At 37.0% G+C, this 17,086-nt stretch overlaps 1 protein-coding gene and 1 non-coding gene across 5 annotated transcripts in view; one reads left to right on the forward strand and one right to left on the reverse strand.

Annotated features, from left to right (window-relative positions):
* The window catches only part of Naaladl2 (N-acetylated alpha-linked acidic dipeptidase like 2), a 1,298,244-nt gene that overhangs the window by 553,288 nt on the left and 727,870 nt on the right, over nucleotides 1–17,086 (forward strand). For all 4 annotated transcript variants that reach the window (XM_085836003.1, XM_085836001.1, XM_085836004.1 and 1 more), the window contains one exon: nucleotides 11,587–12,088. In XM_085836003.1, the coding sequence (XP_085692129.1) occupies nucleotides 11,595–12,088 (494 nt within the window). In that variant the 5' untranslated portion in view covers nucleotides 11,587–11,594. The remainder of the gene's footprint in view (nucleotides 1–11,586; nucleotides 12,089–17,086) is intronic.
* LOC115030664 (U6 spliceosomal RNA) lies at nucleotides 1,930–2,036 on the reverse strand. Its single transcript, XR_003836270.1, has one exon. It is a non-coding gene; the product is annotated as a U6 spliceosomal RNA (small nuclear RNA).

Consider the following 17,086-nt stretch of genomic DNA (forward strand, 5'->3'; position numbering starts at 1 on the left):
ATACTGAGAAATTTGTGTTTGCTGATTTTAGCCTAAGGGGGAAATGGCCCTTAATATAAAGGAAGACAATTTATATATGCCTTGGCACAAAAGAAGAAAGAAAAAAGTTTAGAGTGAAGAGGAGAAAGAGCTGAAGGGATCAAGAGTTGTGGGATGGGATAGTCCACAAAGAAGCTGATAGAACAGTATGTAGGCATACATGTCTGGCAATAGTATAATGGGAACAATTACATTAAATGTTAGCATGAAAAATGAATGAAAAATAAAACTTCCTTCAATGACAGAATGCTACCATTAAAACATATTCTTTCAAAATTTTCTTATTTTTTGAGCATGTCATGCATGTATACAATGAAATATGATCACATCCATCTGCTATTTCCCCCTTTCTACTCTAATCAATTCTCCATCAAGACCCTTTCCAAACTGAATGTCCATTTATAATCCACTTAGTCCAATTAGTGAGGTTCATATGTGTATGGGAATGGCCCCATTCACTAGATAAGGAAAAAGTCTAGCAGTGGCCATGCAGAGAGAGAGAGAGAGAGAGAGAGAGAGAGAGAGAGAGAGAGAGAGAGAGAGAGAGAGATCTTGTCCTGCCGGATTCCGTTATTCATGGGTGCGAGGGGGACCACAAACCTGGAAGAAAATGGGAGGAAGGGGAAGAAAAGCAGAAGACCAAGCAAAGAGTTGTCAAGGTCTCCGTTTATTAGGCCGAGGTGCCTGGTTTAAAGCATACATCGAGGGGAATAGGGAGGGGTCGAGGGGGAATTTAACCTAGAAGCGGGCATCTGCTGACATGAGGGCCGAAGTCAGGCTCCAGGCGGCAGGCACTCTGCATCTTATCTCCGGAACATAGATCCTCCTTGACAGCTTTGGGGTGTCAGGCCAGGCTCAGGCGTAACTCATGGCCTTGGAAGTCATGGGAGTTCAGGAAGAGATAAGGACGAGGGTACTATAATTCAGCTTTTACAGCCTCAGGTGCTAGAAAGGGAACAGGGAGGAGGGAGTGACAACTGGCTCCTAGCACAAGACCATTTGGCCTGTCAGGGTGGGAGATTGTGAGAAGCTCGCTTTCTCATGGTATGGTCTCTAACAGAGAGAGAGAGAGAGAGACAGATAGAGACACAGAGAGAGACACAGAGAGAGACACAGAGAGAGACAGAGAGGAGGAGGAGGAGGAGGAGGAGGAGGAGGAGGAGGAGGAGGAGGAGGAGAAGAAGAAGAAGAAGAAGAAGAAGAAGAAGAAGAAGAAGAAGAAGAAGAAGAAGAAGAAGAAGAAGAAGAAGAAGAAGAAGACGAAGAAGAGGAGGAGGAGGAGGAGGAGGAGGGGGAAGAGGAGAAAGAGAAGGAGTAGGAGGAAGAGGAGAAAGAGAAGGAGGAGGAGGAAGAGGAGGAGGAGGGGGAGCAGGAGCAGGAGGAGGAGGAGAACCAATATTCTTTAGTTCTAAAGTTGAGACTGAAATTCCTGTGAGTGATAACATGATCCACTAACACAGCTCCTGAATTCATAGTGCAATCAGAGACATAGCATACTCTTTCCTCAAATCAGTCCTCTCAAACCAACAAACTAGTTGGCACTCAAAGCTCTTGGAAATAACTTTATCAGTACCCTCTCACTGTATTTGAAGATTCTATCATAGAACTGTCATAGGAAATTCAGTGTCTACCTCATGTTTTAAAATCAATCTACTTGAGCCATTTATTTATCTTACTTGTAAGATAATAAAATGTTTACAACAAAGAAAGCTTTGAAATGTCATTCTGCTTCTAATATTACTCACAGACAATATCTTTTTTTTGTTACTTAAAACATGTTTACTTAAACATTATTTAATATAATACTTGGCACAATGAGGTAAGCCAATATTATGAAATCATGCAATATGTAGAGTCTGTTTCTGAAGAAGTCACAGTCCATTCCACTACAAAAATATGGAATGCTTCACAAATTTGCTTGTTATTCGTGCGCAGGGGCCATGCTAATCTTCTCTGTAGCGTTCCAATTTTAGTATATGTGCTGCCGAAGCGAGCACGACAAGATCTTTTTTTTTATTGTGTCAAATACCATTAGAAACATCAAAGTCAGTGAATCAAGTCAGTCATCTTTAACTAGCTATTGTAAATATACCCACATACAAATAATCATAAATATGAAATGGTTGACTTATTCCACATATACATAAATATATGTAATATGTTTATGATTATATGTTGTTAATTCCTGGAATTATTAAATGCAAATAAATAACATTATACGAAATCCCTTTCTTTATGTAATTATTCTTTCTGTAAAGAAAAAAGATTAACTCAGCTCTGTAGTAATAAGATTTACAGCTTGCTGCTGTAAGCCAAACATCATATTTTTTTTTAATAAAACATTAGTCTAACATCTCTATTTCCTATCTGGACCATAGTGTTGGTTAACAAGATGTTCCGCACTCCAGAGTACTTAACAACAAATCTCTATTTCTCATTATATTTAGGTCCTTGTTAGTAAGACTTGAGATAACAAGTTTCATCTCAAAAATGAAGTGTCATGTTTCATTTTATTATTTATTAGTTAAAATTATTTACATATAATAGGCTGCAGGAGCAGATAAGTAGTTAAGATTACTGACTGTGCTTTAGAGGATCTGAGTTCTGAGTTCAGATCCTCACACGGTGACCTGTAAATCCAGCTACTGGGAATACACTCTTCTATTTTTTTCCACATTTATATGTACATATGTACGTACATACGTACATACATACATACATACATAATCTTCAGACACACAGTTAAAAATAAATCACTTATTGCCAAAAATGTTTTAAAACATTTATTTTCTACCTCAATGTTTTCAGGGTACCATGTAGATTTGAAGCTGCCTAAAACTAATTTTTACACTTGAAAAATCCAACTTATTACTTCACTTCCTTTTATGTCTATGTCATTTACCTGACTTTGGACAGTAGGAATTTGAAAGAAATAACATTCTGAAGAATAGACTTATTTTTAGATGTACAAACATACATTTAATATATGTTCATATTTAAATGTATGTTTATGTACAGAACACTCAGGCATCTTCCTTCTGTTTATAACTTGGTGTATGTTGGCGTTGTAGACATGTGCATTAATGTGCACGAGCTTATTTATAAAATTGTAGATGTCAGAGCTAGATGCCAGATGTCCTCCTACCTTGTCCTCTCCATCATGACACTGAACATGGATTTCATTAATATGCTGAGGCTGACAGGCTAATGAGCTCCAACAGCCCTGTGTCTCAGGAGCATAAGCCTGGTGTTACAGATCTCCTGCTCTGACTTGTTTTTATTTGGGTGCTAGGTATCTGAACCAACGTTCTCATACTAGTTACCTACTAACTAGTCTTCTCAGTTCTGCAAATTTAGTTTATTGATCTAAACTTATATTAGCCTAAAAATTCTTTTTATTTCAACTCGTATTTGCTTTATTATTATTACAGAAGTATAAGAATATGTAAAAGCAAAATGTGCTAGCATCTGAATTTAATAGAAATGGCGATATAAATTTGTGGCTGTCTTATCTAAATTAATACAATTTGTTTCAGACTATACAAAGTATAGATATTGTTGATATTTCTACTAGAAGAAATGTCTATACCACACTGTATTTCTTAAAGAGAGATTTATTTGCTATGCTAGTTTTTTTTTTTTAACTTTTCTTTTTTCTTTCTCTTTTTTCTTTCTTTTTTTTTAAATTTATAAGAACCTAAATTATCTGAGAAGGGGTAACTCAACTGAGAAAATAACTATATAAGATTGGCCTGTAGCCACCTATGTGGAGTATTTTCCTAATTAATAGTCTATGTAGGAGCACCCTGTCAGCTCTCTGCTTTTCAGCTCCCACCCCTTGCTAGGGGAATCAAGGTAGCAAGCAGAATTCCTCCATTGTCTTTGCATCAATTCCTGCCTTCAGGTTTATGCTCTGTTTGATCTCCTGCCTCAGCTTCCCACAATGCTGGTATGTGATCATTATGTGTGTGTAAGTAAAAGGAACCTTGTTCTTCCCAAGTTGCTCTTAGTCATAGTCTCTAGCACAGCAATGAAAAAGAAATTATGGCATGTGGAGTGTTATTTTAAAGTCTTCTGTTGTATTATTTTTACTCACTGGAGTGTTATGACACTTTAAGTAGGTCACATGCTTGAGTAGTATAAACATAAGTTTAAGTAACAATTATATGATCATAAATAACAAATATATATAGTTGTCTTTATAATATAAAATTTCCATTTCATTTTGAAATTAAAATGTATTATTTATAGGAAATAAGCTATGTCATTTCCTTGCCAGTCAGAGCAGAGTTATTTTATTTTACAGAGAACTTTTGGGGTTAAAGGAACCATTAATGATTCTTACAAAAGGACATATTTCAAAAAAAATATACTGTTTTGGAATTTATAATGCAATTTTGTCTTTATTTGGTTCATCAAATATGTGTCAAGTGAAAAATAAAATGCTAGAGAAAATGTGTAGATTTTAAATGTTATAATAAACCTATAATATTTATATAAGAAAAGAAAAATTTAAAAATGAACTAGTAAGTTTAATATGTATAGGTATATTTACCTTTATATTTATAGATGCATGTATAAAATAAACATTTTAGATTCATATATTCAATATGTACATTTTTATTATATATTTATATTTTATATAAACATTTGCTATGTACTATATACTCATATAAGATATATGTAATGGCTATGTATTTACATATATATGTTTGTACCTATGTGTAATTATATATTTTCTTAAGAAAAAGGATTTACGCCTTTCATTGTATATGTTATCATGGACTCACTTCTTTGAAATTTTTCTAGAAATGTTTTGATGTTTAAGTGGTGAATGGATGCACCATTACTTGACCCAGGTAGTGTTCCCCCTACAGAAGATAGATTTCACTGAAAAATTATTAGTGTGTAATGAGTCCAAAAGTGGTAGAGAGGATGCCGTGCAGAGATCCATCATGGTGAGGAGTTAATATCTATATCTGCATTACACCCTAATTGATGGCTCTGCCTGATGCTTGAAAAGCGTTAAATTGCTGATGTGTTTGTGATGGAATGCCTATTGTCAGAGCTAGAGATGAAAACTTGCTCTTGCCCTTGCAGTTCATTTCTAAATGATTCATAGAGAGATGACTTTGAATGTTTACATTAGAGGTCAGAATTAGAATTCTTACAGTTCTGTCATAGCTCTCATGTGCTAAGTCTTCGTGGAGATAAGCCATGTTTTACATTCAATACTTTAAAAAAAATATTCAAGGAGAGAACAACACAGAGTGATTCTTATTTAGTAAAATGTGAGAAAAATCTAAATAACTTTATTGAGACCAACTGGCCAAATTCATCAAATGTATATGAGTGAAAAATTTAAAGACATCTGGGAAAATAAACAGAGAGAGGTGAGAAGCAAAGGCATGAGGGTGTAAATAGATCACAGTATATGACATGCATCAGAGAAAATGTCCCCTGAAACATTTACAGAGAAAAGAAAATAGCCTTGGAGGGAAGGTATGGAAGGGCAAGGAGCACATAGAGGGATGAGGAAGGCAGTGAAAGGCAAGGGGGTGGAGAAGGGAGAAAGTGAGAATGGGAGTCAGTATTTAGGCAAAAGAAGGCAGGAGGAAACATGATGGATCTCAGGCAATAACAATATGCTAGCAAATAAGTGATGCTTTAACTAAAAAAAAATGTCCTTTGGGATGTTTATAGGTTATGTTAAAATAAATTGATCTGTGGGATATTACTCATTAGCTTTTCACCTAATTTGTACTCATATTTTATATGAAAACTCAGGTTATTGTGAAAGATTAATTCCTAAAACTGGCTTTATACTGTCTGAAATAGGAATTCAGTTTTAGACTGGTTCACTCAATGGCATGGCAGAGTGTATCCTAGATTCCTTCAGCTGCCTTTGAAATTTTTAAACTTTGAATTTACAAAATCAGAAAGCAAGTATATAGTTTGCTATATGAAAAAACAACAAAAAAAAAAACAAACAAAACCAACCAACTTCATGCAAATGTCCAACTCTTTCTTAATTGCTTGGGAAAATTAGATTTGAAAATAGTCAAGAGTTAAGGGGTGAGTGAAAGAAAAAAAATAGTACATGGAACCATTGGTGATGTTCTAGTGCCTACCAAACAATAACTGCATGATGATGATCCATATATCATGATTTTGTTTTGATATAGAGACTTTATTAGTTTCTTCTCTCATCATTGTGATCAAATCCCTGACAAGAAACAACTTAAATGGAGAATGATTTATTGTAGTTCATTGTTCAAGGACATCTAATCCATCAAAATGGGGAAGTCTTTCCAGCGAGGGTCTCTGTGGCAGGAGGAACTTGCTGCATGACTCTTTACATCTCTGTGGATCAGGAAGAAGTGAGAGCAGAAGTGAGACAAGGCTATAATCCTCAAATAACATGTCTACACCTTGATGATTGCTGGCTTGGCCACAAATGCAGAAAGTTCTACAACACTGAGAACTCCAGCTGTCTATGTCTGTGGAGGACAATTCCTATTTATACCATAGCATGGACTAAATGTAAATTAAGTAAATTGACAAACAAAACTATAGTGTGTATGTATGGCTATTTTATGATCTTTTCCCATTATTCATAATATCTAACGGAATTATATATTTATGTCCAAATGTATAATTCAATTTTTATCTTCAACCTTTTTTATTTCTAATTTTTACCTCTAAATCTAGAAATATTATCTCCAATTCTTTAAATCAAACTTACAAGCAGAAGATAAGTTTAGGTTCTGCTTGTTCCCATGCTAACCTCATAGATTGGAGCCCTGAGTTGCAATAGATAAGCTCAGGTTCCGGCTGCTGCCTTGTGCCCATAGATGGGAGGCCTAGTCACAGAGAATCTCTGACCATTTTTCAGTGCTCTTTTAGCTTTGTCTTAGTATCTGTGACACGTGATCATCCTTGACTAGCATATCATTCTAAGACTTGCAAAGGAACTATACACACACTGTTTAAGCCTTTGAAATATTTTCCCTGTCTAGGTTCCTGCTTCACATTCCTCTCCTTTTCATACAACTACACAGGCAGTTGGTCAGAAGAGAGTGTCAGATTCACTGAAATGGGAGTTATCCATAATGTGGGCTCTGGGGATTGTTTTTGGGACTTCCATAAAAGCAGCTAGTGCTCTTAAGTATTGCGAGAAATATTAAAAAGAACGGCAAGTTCCCATGCTATACTTGGCAATTCTGCCCCGCCAACCCTGTGCCTCCACAGCTAGCCCCATGCAGCAACTGATGGAAGTCTTCCCAGCTCAGGTTCCCTTGCCTCAGAGCTGTAGCTCCTTCTCAGCCATAAACCCCCTATGGTCTGTGGTCGCAAATTCCAGTAACTCAGCAAAGCAAAACTCTAGAAACATAATTAATCAGTCAGGTTTATATAGCAATAAATTCTCAATTCATAAGATGCCCACACAATATTTTCAGAGCCAATTGACAATTGATAATGATACAAGCTGCCCACCTAGATTAGACAAGTTTCCCCAATTATTCTATCCTTTATGATATTTATAGCTACCTGTGGCTACTTAAAGCCACACAGAATCTGGATCATCTTCCTCTTGCTCCATTTTTCTTCTTTCTCCCTAGGTGTCTCCTCTGTCTCCAGCTCTGCAACTCTTCTCTCCACCTTCCCTTTCCCTGTCCAATCGCAGGCTTCTTGTTGTATTAATATTTAAATTGACTGGACAGTGAAAATTCTGCTCTACTTAAATTCTGAGCCATTGCTACCACCCTAAGAGTATACATTCTTAAATAATTATTGTAATTGTTCTGTGACCCAAATATGTGGTATCTTCTTCAATAGGGGCTTACTCTCTAGTTATAGAGGTAGCCAAGAGTAATGTCAATAACGCACAATGTCTGGGTTTTGGGGGACCTCACAGGCTAACAAACTAACGAGAAATAATCCTGGCACTAGGCTTGGTATTTGCTAAACTTTGGTGTCTAATAGCAGCCTGTTAACGGCTATACTACCCTATAACCCATTTGTTATAGGCTAACTTTGTTTAAATTCCTTGTGTGCATCTCTCTCTCTCTCTCTCTCTCTCTCTCTCTCTCTCTCTCTCTCTCTCTCTCTCTCTGTGTGTGTGTGTGTGTGTGTAAACTTCAACAGAAGTAAATTCCCATATGACATTTTTCAAGAGGTCTTTACTGCTCATTACGACATCCTGAATATTTCCTTCACCTCTACGTCATCTAACACTTCAAGTTCCAATACCCACTTCTTTCTGCTTTATATCATCACATTGTATCTCTCCATCCCTGAAAGTCCTTCTCTTGTGGTCTCTCACATGTTCCATGAATGCTATGGGTATTCCACAAGAGTCACACAGATCTAAATATTCAAAACTAACCTCTACATATGAGAAGAAAAAAAGGGAAAAAGTGAAATTTCTCTTTTTGGGTCTGTGTTATCTCAGTGGAACCTCTGACTGGGAACATAACTGTAGCTAAGAGCATGTGACTAGGTGGGTCATATGTCCTAGGGGAGAACACACTACTATCATTCTACTAAATTAATATCATAGTAAAATGACTTTAATGACATAATTATACACAGATATTAGTGAATCTCTCAACCCTCATCTGAGGATATTCTTGTTGCAATAGATAATTGATAGGGACTTATTGTCAAATGAAGAAACTAAAAGAAAAAAAAAGGAGTATTCAGGCCTAATTGGTACCTTGAAGTATACTTTCTTCTGCCAAGGTATTAGAATCATGGAGGAAGAAGGAACATAAAAACTGTAAAAGACATAGACTGTGTCTGACAGCCATAAAGCGATTATATGAACTGTTCCATACATGATCACTCAGCAGGTATGACAGCATGCATAATATCTATACAAGTTCAAGCCAGACAAAATCTCAGCTTTCAATCTTGGAGGTGAGCATACCTTACTGAGGACTTTTAATTACAAGTTATGAGTCAGGCTTCTTTAAGGCATTATGACCTCTCCCTCCGTAGAATCTTGCTCTTCACCCAAGAGTAACTGTGTGAACAAACAGAAAGAAGCTGGCAGGGAATGAGGATCATGAATCTGGGTGAGTAGGAATGAAGGATGGATTTATAAAAGATTCAGGTAGGCAAATGAACATAATCAAAATGCATTACTGGGAATTATCAGAGTTAAGCCAAATATTAAATAATAAGAAGAAATCTTTAAAAAAACCATTTCTTTATAGATTCTATTAGGACAACCCAGCACATTTTCTTTGTTCCTGTTTGTTTTGGATGCATTTGTCTCCTATGATTGATTGTCTTGTCCCGTGTGGGAACAGGGACCCATTTATCTTTACCTTTGTTGCCTCTCCTGATGACTAATATAAATGAGGTTCTCTGTTTGGGGTCAGTTGTTGATACGAATGAATCTTATTTGATAAAGTACCAAATGTGATTTTTAGAATTGCATTTTATTGTACATGATTGAATATAGTTATGTGTAATATTTCTAAAAATTCAGAACATTTTTATTGTTTGGGTCTCTGTTAGCCAACCTGTGAAAGGTCGGAATTTGGTGGCTAATGCTATCTCTTCTTGTGTAGTCCTGGTTTTTATCTTCTTTGTAATAGTTGATTTGCCATAACTATCATTAAGAATTAACTTATCAATTATGAGTTGAACTTTGTGCTTTACTCCTCCTACTGTATACTAGAGATACAGAAATGTCATAAAGCATGGTGAAGGACCCCAACATCCAGCTAAGATGACATCTAGTGCACAAAGAGTGTAAGTGTAAACAGAGTGGACATTACAAATCTTAAACAATAGTGAACGCTATAGTGGCTAACAGAACTGAGTTCATTTACTGTTAATTAGGCGAGTTATCCTAATAACTGCACTACAGGGCACATGGATGATCATCCAAAACACTAAAAGATAAAATGTCCATCTGCCCCTCATAAGGTTATGAATCTAAGCCCTCTCAAGCTGCTGAAGGGTTTGAAGTTTGGACACACAGCATCCTGGATTTTTACTTAAAGTTCACTGAACTGTGCTAGTTCAGGTCATAGAACCAGGACTGAGTACCTATTTCCTGTTTGATAGCTTAACATTTTCTAGTACTTATATTTTAACCCATGACTATATAGGTACTTCTTAAAGCTCTGTAGAACTTGTACTGCTTTATCTATTTTGCCTCTTCTAATCTTAGGATTGTTTTCAGAAGCAGCTGAAGTATTCATAACCACCCCAAGGTCGTTTATCCTATTCTGCTCTTAAAAAATAAAGTCAGTGCTTCACTGCATCTGTCTGTAAATTGTTTAATGTTGTTTTGAAACATGGCTAAAATTGGCTTCATTGTTCCACATTATGTACATTTGTGTACTCCTGTCACTCCCTGCAACTGTAGAGACTCTCTCTCTCTCTCTCTCTCTCTCTCTCTCTCTCTCTCTCTCTCTCTCTCTCTCTCTGTGTGTGTCTAGTTTTTAATACTTTTCTATAGGTGTCTACTGTATATTTTCAATTTTTATTGTTTATAGTACAACAGCAAAGTATAATGAATAAGGGTTCTAACTGTCCTCTAGCTCACCACCCAGTAGAGGTAGTGGTAGTGAAAAGTTATTAGTATATGGGGAAAGTGGACCTGTTCTTTAGGAGTAAGCTTGATCTTTTTTGGCAGCAGTTCATTCCCATTGCAAACACCAACTATATTTAACTCAGCAGCTGCCAACCAGTCCTGTAGGCAGGCATATTTCCCATAGGATCCTCAGCTTCAGTCCAGTCCCCTAGGTATGCAGACACCACTCCCAAACCAACAGCTATATTTCAATCCTGAGGAAATCACAAGGCATGCTAACCAGCCTGAGACAAGGCCACAGAAGGAACAACTGTGGCACAAACCTCAAGATCAGTTCTTTGGCGAGTTTCTCTCTGTCCTCACCACTAGTGGAGCTCAGCAATGCTATGGAAGGCTATGCAGTACATTAGGTCTTTAGTGAAGAATAGTGAGGCATAGCAAATGATGCCACTGCTCAGTGCTCCTACTGTCTGTGGGGTCAGATTTATACTCCTTCACCAAGTGTCCTTTCACATGTCTGCTGTATCAAAACATCCATGTGTGTGTGTGTGTGTGTGTGTGTGTGTGTGTGTGTGTGCTATGTGGATGTGGAGATGAACATGCACACATGTGCACATACATGTGAAGGCCAGAGGTCAATGCCTGCCATTATAACTTGCTCTTTTCACTGAGACAGCATGGGGAACATGCATATTTATTTAAGATACATGTCTAGCAACCCCAGGAATTCTGTGTCTCCCCAAGTCTCCAATGTTAGGATGACAGGAGCTTGCATCACTACATTCAGCCCTCTAGCCTGAATATTGGAGTTTGAACATACACCGTTGTGTTTGAGATATACACGCCTGAGCCATCTGTCCAGTCACTAATCATTAAAATTTTATATGCCCAAATAGGCTTCCTTGTTTTATATATTGTTTTTACTTTCAATTTTAAAGATAAAACTGCTTATTTTAACAAAGCATAATTTTCATTTTCTTTTAATTCCATAGGTAAAAAGATGGCTTATCAGAAGGTGAAGGCAGATCTAAGAAGCTCAGGACATTCACAGTACTTAGACAATGACGAACTTCAAGCCACTGCCCTTGATTTAGAGTGGGATATGGAGAAGGAACTGGAAGAGCCAGGCTTTGACCAGTTTCAACCAGATAGTGCTGAGCATCAGAACTTGGGGCACTCTGAGACTTTGGACCTCCATCTTGATTCCATTCAACCAGCAACGTCACCCAAAGGAAGATTCCAGAGACTTCAAGAAGAGTCTGACTGTGTGACCCACTACACAAGATCTGCACCAAAGAACAACCACTGCAGCTTCTGCTACATGTTAAAAATACTGTGCATAGCTACTACTCTATTTATTTTTGGAATTATAATAGGTTATTATGCACACATGAATTGTCCATCTGATGCCTCACCATCAGGAACAAATAACCCTCAGTTATACCAAGATATTCTGAAGACAATCAAAGCAGAAGATATAAAGAAATCCTTCAGGTAGGTGTAGAGAAATGAATGTTATTGGGATGTATTTCCTGGGAAGTAAATCTAAGAAGATTGCCTGAACTGGATGCATGCATAAGAAAGTTTTTTAAGTGAATGGGCACAGCCTTCACCAGGAGTAGAAACTTCTGGAAGGATTCACAGATTAAGATTTATGGTTCTGGGTACTGCAATATCCATTTATGATACAGCTTTATGGACTGATAATGATAACTACCACCACAATGGCTCTAGCCTAATCTTTTCCTCCATTTGAGAAACACTGTTAGACCACGTTGAGACACAAAGTCAGTTTGAAAGAGAGATAATAAAAATTAGGATATTTTTCATATGATTAAAAATTGCAATGGCATCAAAGTGAAATCAGTCTTTGTATGGGATGAGATAACTGCCATAAGTTATGCAGGGGACATTAGGAGGTTTTGACACCTCACAGTCCTTGTCTTTTAAGTAGCCACTGTATGTTTAAACACATGAGGTTCCCTCTATCAGACAGTCCAAAAAGAGCCTCTCTACTGACGGATACTTAATGGATGGCTGTGGCAGCAGCACACATTGTTTGTTTAATTGAAAGGTAATAAATCCTTCTTATGGAGGACTTAATCTGAGTTGTTAGAAAGAGCTCCAATGTCACTCAAGTGACAACTTGATGATTGTGTTTTGTTATTGGTGCAAACTGAGTTGTAAATGACTTCCTAGTTTATATACATAGTAAAATGCATGAAGAAGAAAAGCATTCCAAGAAATTTAGGAAAAACAAACAGCCCTTTTGTTGTTTGTACATAGATAATATCTAGCAGTACTGTTTTCCCCAGAATGTTTGTTGTGGGCCACCGTGATTTATGACTGCAGATTTCCTGGCAAGTATGCATTTTCAGTGATCTTCCAGGGAAATCTTACATGAAGGATGTATGGTGCACAGTAATGCTGGTGAATTCCAATACTTTTCCTGAATACACATCTAAGAGACATATGGGAACACAGATCCTCTGCACAGCTTGTCTGGCTTTCACTGTTGCTTAAGCATTCCTGGCAGTATAATGGGCAGGTGATAGATAATGATCCCTATTATATTGCATCGAGTTAAATTTGTTTTATAAAGATCTATTGTGTCAGTTGTGAATTGACCTAAGCAGCTGGCATTCCTTGAATATTTCAAGCAATGAATACTCATATTTTATTTTATTTTGTGTGTTGTGTGGGTTTCAGAGGATGCAGAAGTCTTCTTCATTATTTCCTCATCTTTCTCTTTGAATGTGTCTCTCATTGAGACTGGTGTTTGTATATACAGTTAATTGAACAGCTTGCTTCAGATGTCTTTCCCTTTTCTTCTTCCCACTGCTGAGATTACAGCTGTCACTTGTACTCATGCCTGGCTTTTACATGAATGCTAGGGCTAGAACTCAAATCCTTATATTTGAAAGGCAGGGACTTTATTGATTAACCACTACTCTAGTCCCCAAATAATGGATATTCAATGTAGGCCTCTTATTCCGTCAGTGATGAACAATGTGAAATTAATCAGAAAATGCTGAGGCAGCCCAGTACAAAGCCACCATTACACCTAGGAAAATAAACTGGGGTAAAGTGATCATTTCTACAACCACCAGTGCAGGCGGGTTACAACCTCAGTTGGAGTCACTGAGAACATCACATCTAGAGGGGGTGAGAAGTACAGTGTCCCAACTTCCTCCTGCCCCTATTGGTTTTAGCAGCTCTTCTAATAGCTGAAGCCAGAGGGAAGACATCTTTGAGCCTGAGAAACTTCTTGTACACTGTCAGAGGCTAGGGTAAGGAGGGAATAAGTCTTTCAAAAGCAGATATCTCTGGCAGAAGGATGCAAATTTACAAAGACAACAGGTAAAATAGAACCTTATGAAGCTGCGTTTACTTCATCAAGGACATCTAGGCTATATTATAAGGGACCCATGGAATTGATTAGTTTTACCATAAAAATTAGTTACATTCTCTCTCTTTTATTTTTCATCAATGTATTCACTTTGCATCATGATCACAGACCCCTTACTTGTTTGATCTTTATAACCCTCCTCCCCCGATTCCTCTGCTACTCCTTTTAGAGAAGGGGAAGATCCCATGGGCATCAATCCACCCTGGCACAGCAAGTTGCAGCAGGACTAAGAGTGTCCTCTTCCACTTTGCCAGACACAGCAGCCCAGCTAAGGGAAATGGATTCAAAGTTAGGTAACAGACTAACAGACAGACCCTGCTTCAGGTGGAGGCCAATATGCAGATCTGTTAAAAATGTGTAGGGGCCCAGGTACAGACCATGTATGCTTTTTGGTTGGTGCTCCAGACTCTCTGAGCCCCCATAGAAACAGGTTAGTTGGCTCTGTTGGTCTTCTTGTGGTGTCCTTGACCCTTCTGTCTTCTTTAATCTGTCTACTCAATCTTTCACAAGACTCCCTGAGCTCCAAAAATGTTTGCATCAATGGCTGAATGAAGCCTCTCAGAGGAGAGTTATGCTAGGCTCCCATCTTCAAGCAGAGCAGAGTATCATTAATATCAAGGATTATCTTTCTCCTATGGGATAGGTCTCAAGTTGGGTCAGTCATTGCTTGGCTGTCCCTCAATCTCTGCTTCATCTTTATCCCTGCATATTTTGAAAGGAGGATACATGTTGGGTTGAAGGTTTTGGGGGGATTGATGCCCCTCCATCCTCCTGCTGTCAGTGTCTGAATCTCCAGTTGCCATGAGAATCAGCTAGAGTCACCCCATCTTCTTCCAGAAGTCTCCCCAATCCTGGGTTTCTAACTTGTCCCAGAAATGCCCTACACCAATTTTCTTCCGTAGCTATATGTTACTTTTCAGTTTATGAGCACAGTATATCTCATAGCCTTGAACCCACTTTTTTCTATTTACTTGTGCTTAGTCAGTTTAGAGCCAACTCTGAATGCATTTTTTTTTGCTAACTAGGATGTATATTTCCTTTCCACTGTGTAAATTTTGTTTATTTTTAAACAGTGTAAATACTTTTGAAAGCTTTCTAATATTATTATTTTAAATAAAAAACTGATGGTAAAATTTTAAATATACACTTAAGTAACAATATTATTTCCCCCACAATTTATTTGTAGGAAAGTGAGTTTTATTTTTTAACTAAATTAAAGAAAATCAACAAAATTTGATATATTTTTAAGTTGGCCCCCAAATAAATATTTGGGGATTAGTCTACAGGAATGTCCAGTGATAAGTCATATACTCATTTCTGCTCTATAAAGTAGCCATGGTTTTTCTAATTCATATTGGTTTTTTTTAAATAATTCTTTGGTTCAAATGTTTATTCTAAATATTCTCAGTCAATTACATCCTTTTTCTCACAAATCTTGCTAACCATAGGCCTCTTCTGAACTACAGATTGTTTTTGGTTTTTTGGTTTTTGGTTTTTTTTGTCAACTTGGTCTGCAATATACTTACTGGGATACAGAGGTAGGGAACATGTCTCCATTAAATTTTCCTGTAGGCAAGGCTGTGGTGCATTTTTTTCTTACTCTGGGCTGTTAGTTCTAGGGTCTATGAAAAAGTAGGCTGAGCAAGCCATAAGGATGAAGCCATGGCTGAGCAAGCTCTCTTTTGTGGCTTCTGTACCAGTTTCTGTCTCTAGGTTTTTGTTTGTTTGTATTTCTTTTTTTGTTGTTGTTTTTTGGGGTTTGTGGTTCTGTTTTGTTTTGTTGTTGTTGTTGTTGTTGTTTGTTTTCTTTAGCTCCTGGTATGTCTTCCTCCAATGATGAACAGAGATGTGAACATGTAGGCAAAATAAATCTTTTCTTCCCCAAGTTGCTTTAGGTCATGACATTCTGTTACTTTAATAGAACTTTAAGTAAAGCAGAAATTAGAACAAGGAATAGGATATTACTATGGTATTTCCTAACCATGTGTTTAGGCAAAAATTGGATTCTCATTGGAACTTTGACCTGGAAAACCCATTAAGGGTTCAAAATTATTAAACTATTGTAAGAATTGTTTTGGCAATGGAGTGCTATTTTTTCTCTCTATCCATTCTCTGATCCTGTTCATGCTTTGAGAGTATTTCTCATCTTGTCAAATATTCTAACAGATTTTATGTAAAAAATATTACAGTTCACTTTCCATGAGGAGAACAAGTTTATTTGGCTGAACAGTAGTTCCAAGTATCTATCAGGTACTTAAAGAATTATTATTTACAAGAAAAGACAACCACTGCATGATAATAGGAAGTGGATCTTTGTTAAATGTATAAACTATGTGTTTAGAAAAGAATTTTACTATTCAGATTTTCTACATAGTATTACTTCAGCACAGTAATATGCATATAATATATGTACTATATTATAAGTGACGTAAGTTTTATTAGTTGTACTTCATAATCATGTCATTGAGGTCTATAAGAATTACATAAGAACTTATTCTGCTCAATGTTTTAAATAAATGACTTTGGTCCGGGTTATATTTCTTGTTCTCATGGTGCATAGGCAGTCCACAACTCACTGTCTCTATCTATGATTTGGATGTTAGACTAAGGGATGATAATCTTTATATGTATGTAAGTAGATTTGAGCAACTTTCTATTCTTACCCCTGCTAAGACACTGAAGGAAGTAACAAAAAAAAATCACTTCTACCAGAGTATAGCTTGGGTAAACCAAGTTTAATCAGGTTAATTACAGGAGAATAAGTGAAGCACATGGCTTACAGATGCATTCTAACAGACAGTATTGATGAATACAATAATTACAACAAATTTCTATCTCCCCAAAACAATTAACTCTCTACAAAACTTGAGGGAAATGGAAAGGCTCAGGCCACTCATGACATAATGTTAATGGGCTTCACCCCATGTATGCCAGCACCATACTGCTTTTATTACTATAGCTTGGTAGTACAATTTGAGATCAGGGGTATTGATAATTTCAGCAGTCATTTTATTTGTCACAATTGTTGTTGCTATCCTGGGATTTTTGTGTTTACATATGAAGCTGAAAATTTCCCTTTTGAG

The sequence above is a fragment of the Mus caroli genome, unplaced genomic scaffold, assembly GCF_978045245.1.
Source record: "Mus caroli unplaced genomic scaffold, Mus_caroli_1 scaffold_3, whole genome shotgun sequence".
In the NCBI taxonomy this organism is placed as follows: Eukaryota; Metazoa; Chordata; class Mammalia; order Rodentia; family Muridae; genus Mus; species Mus caroli.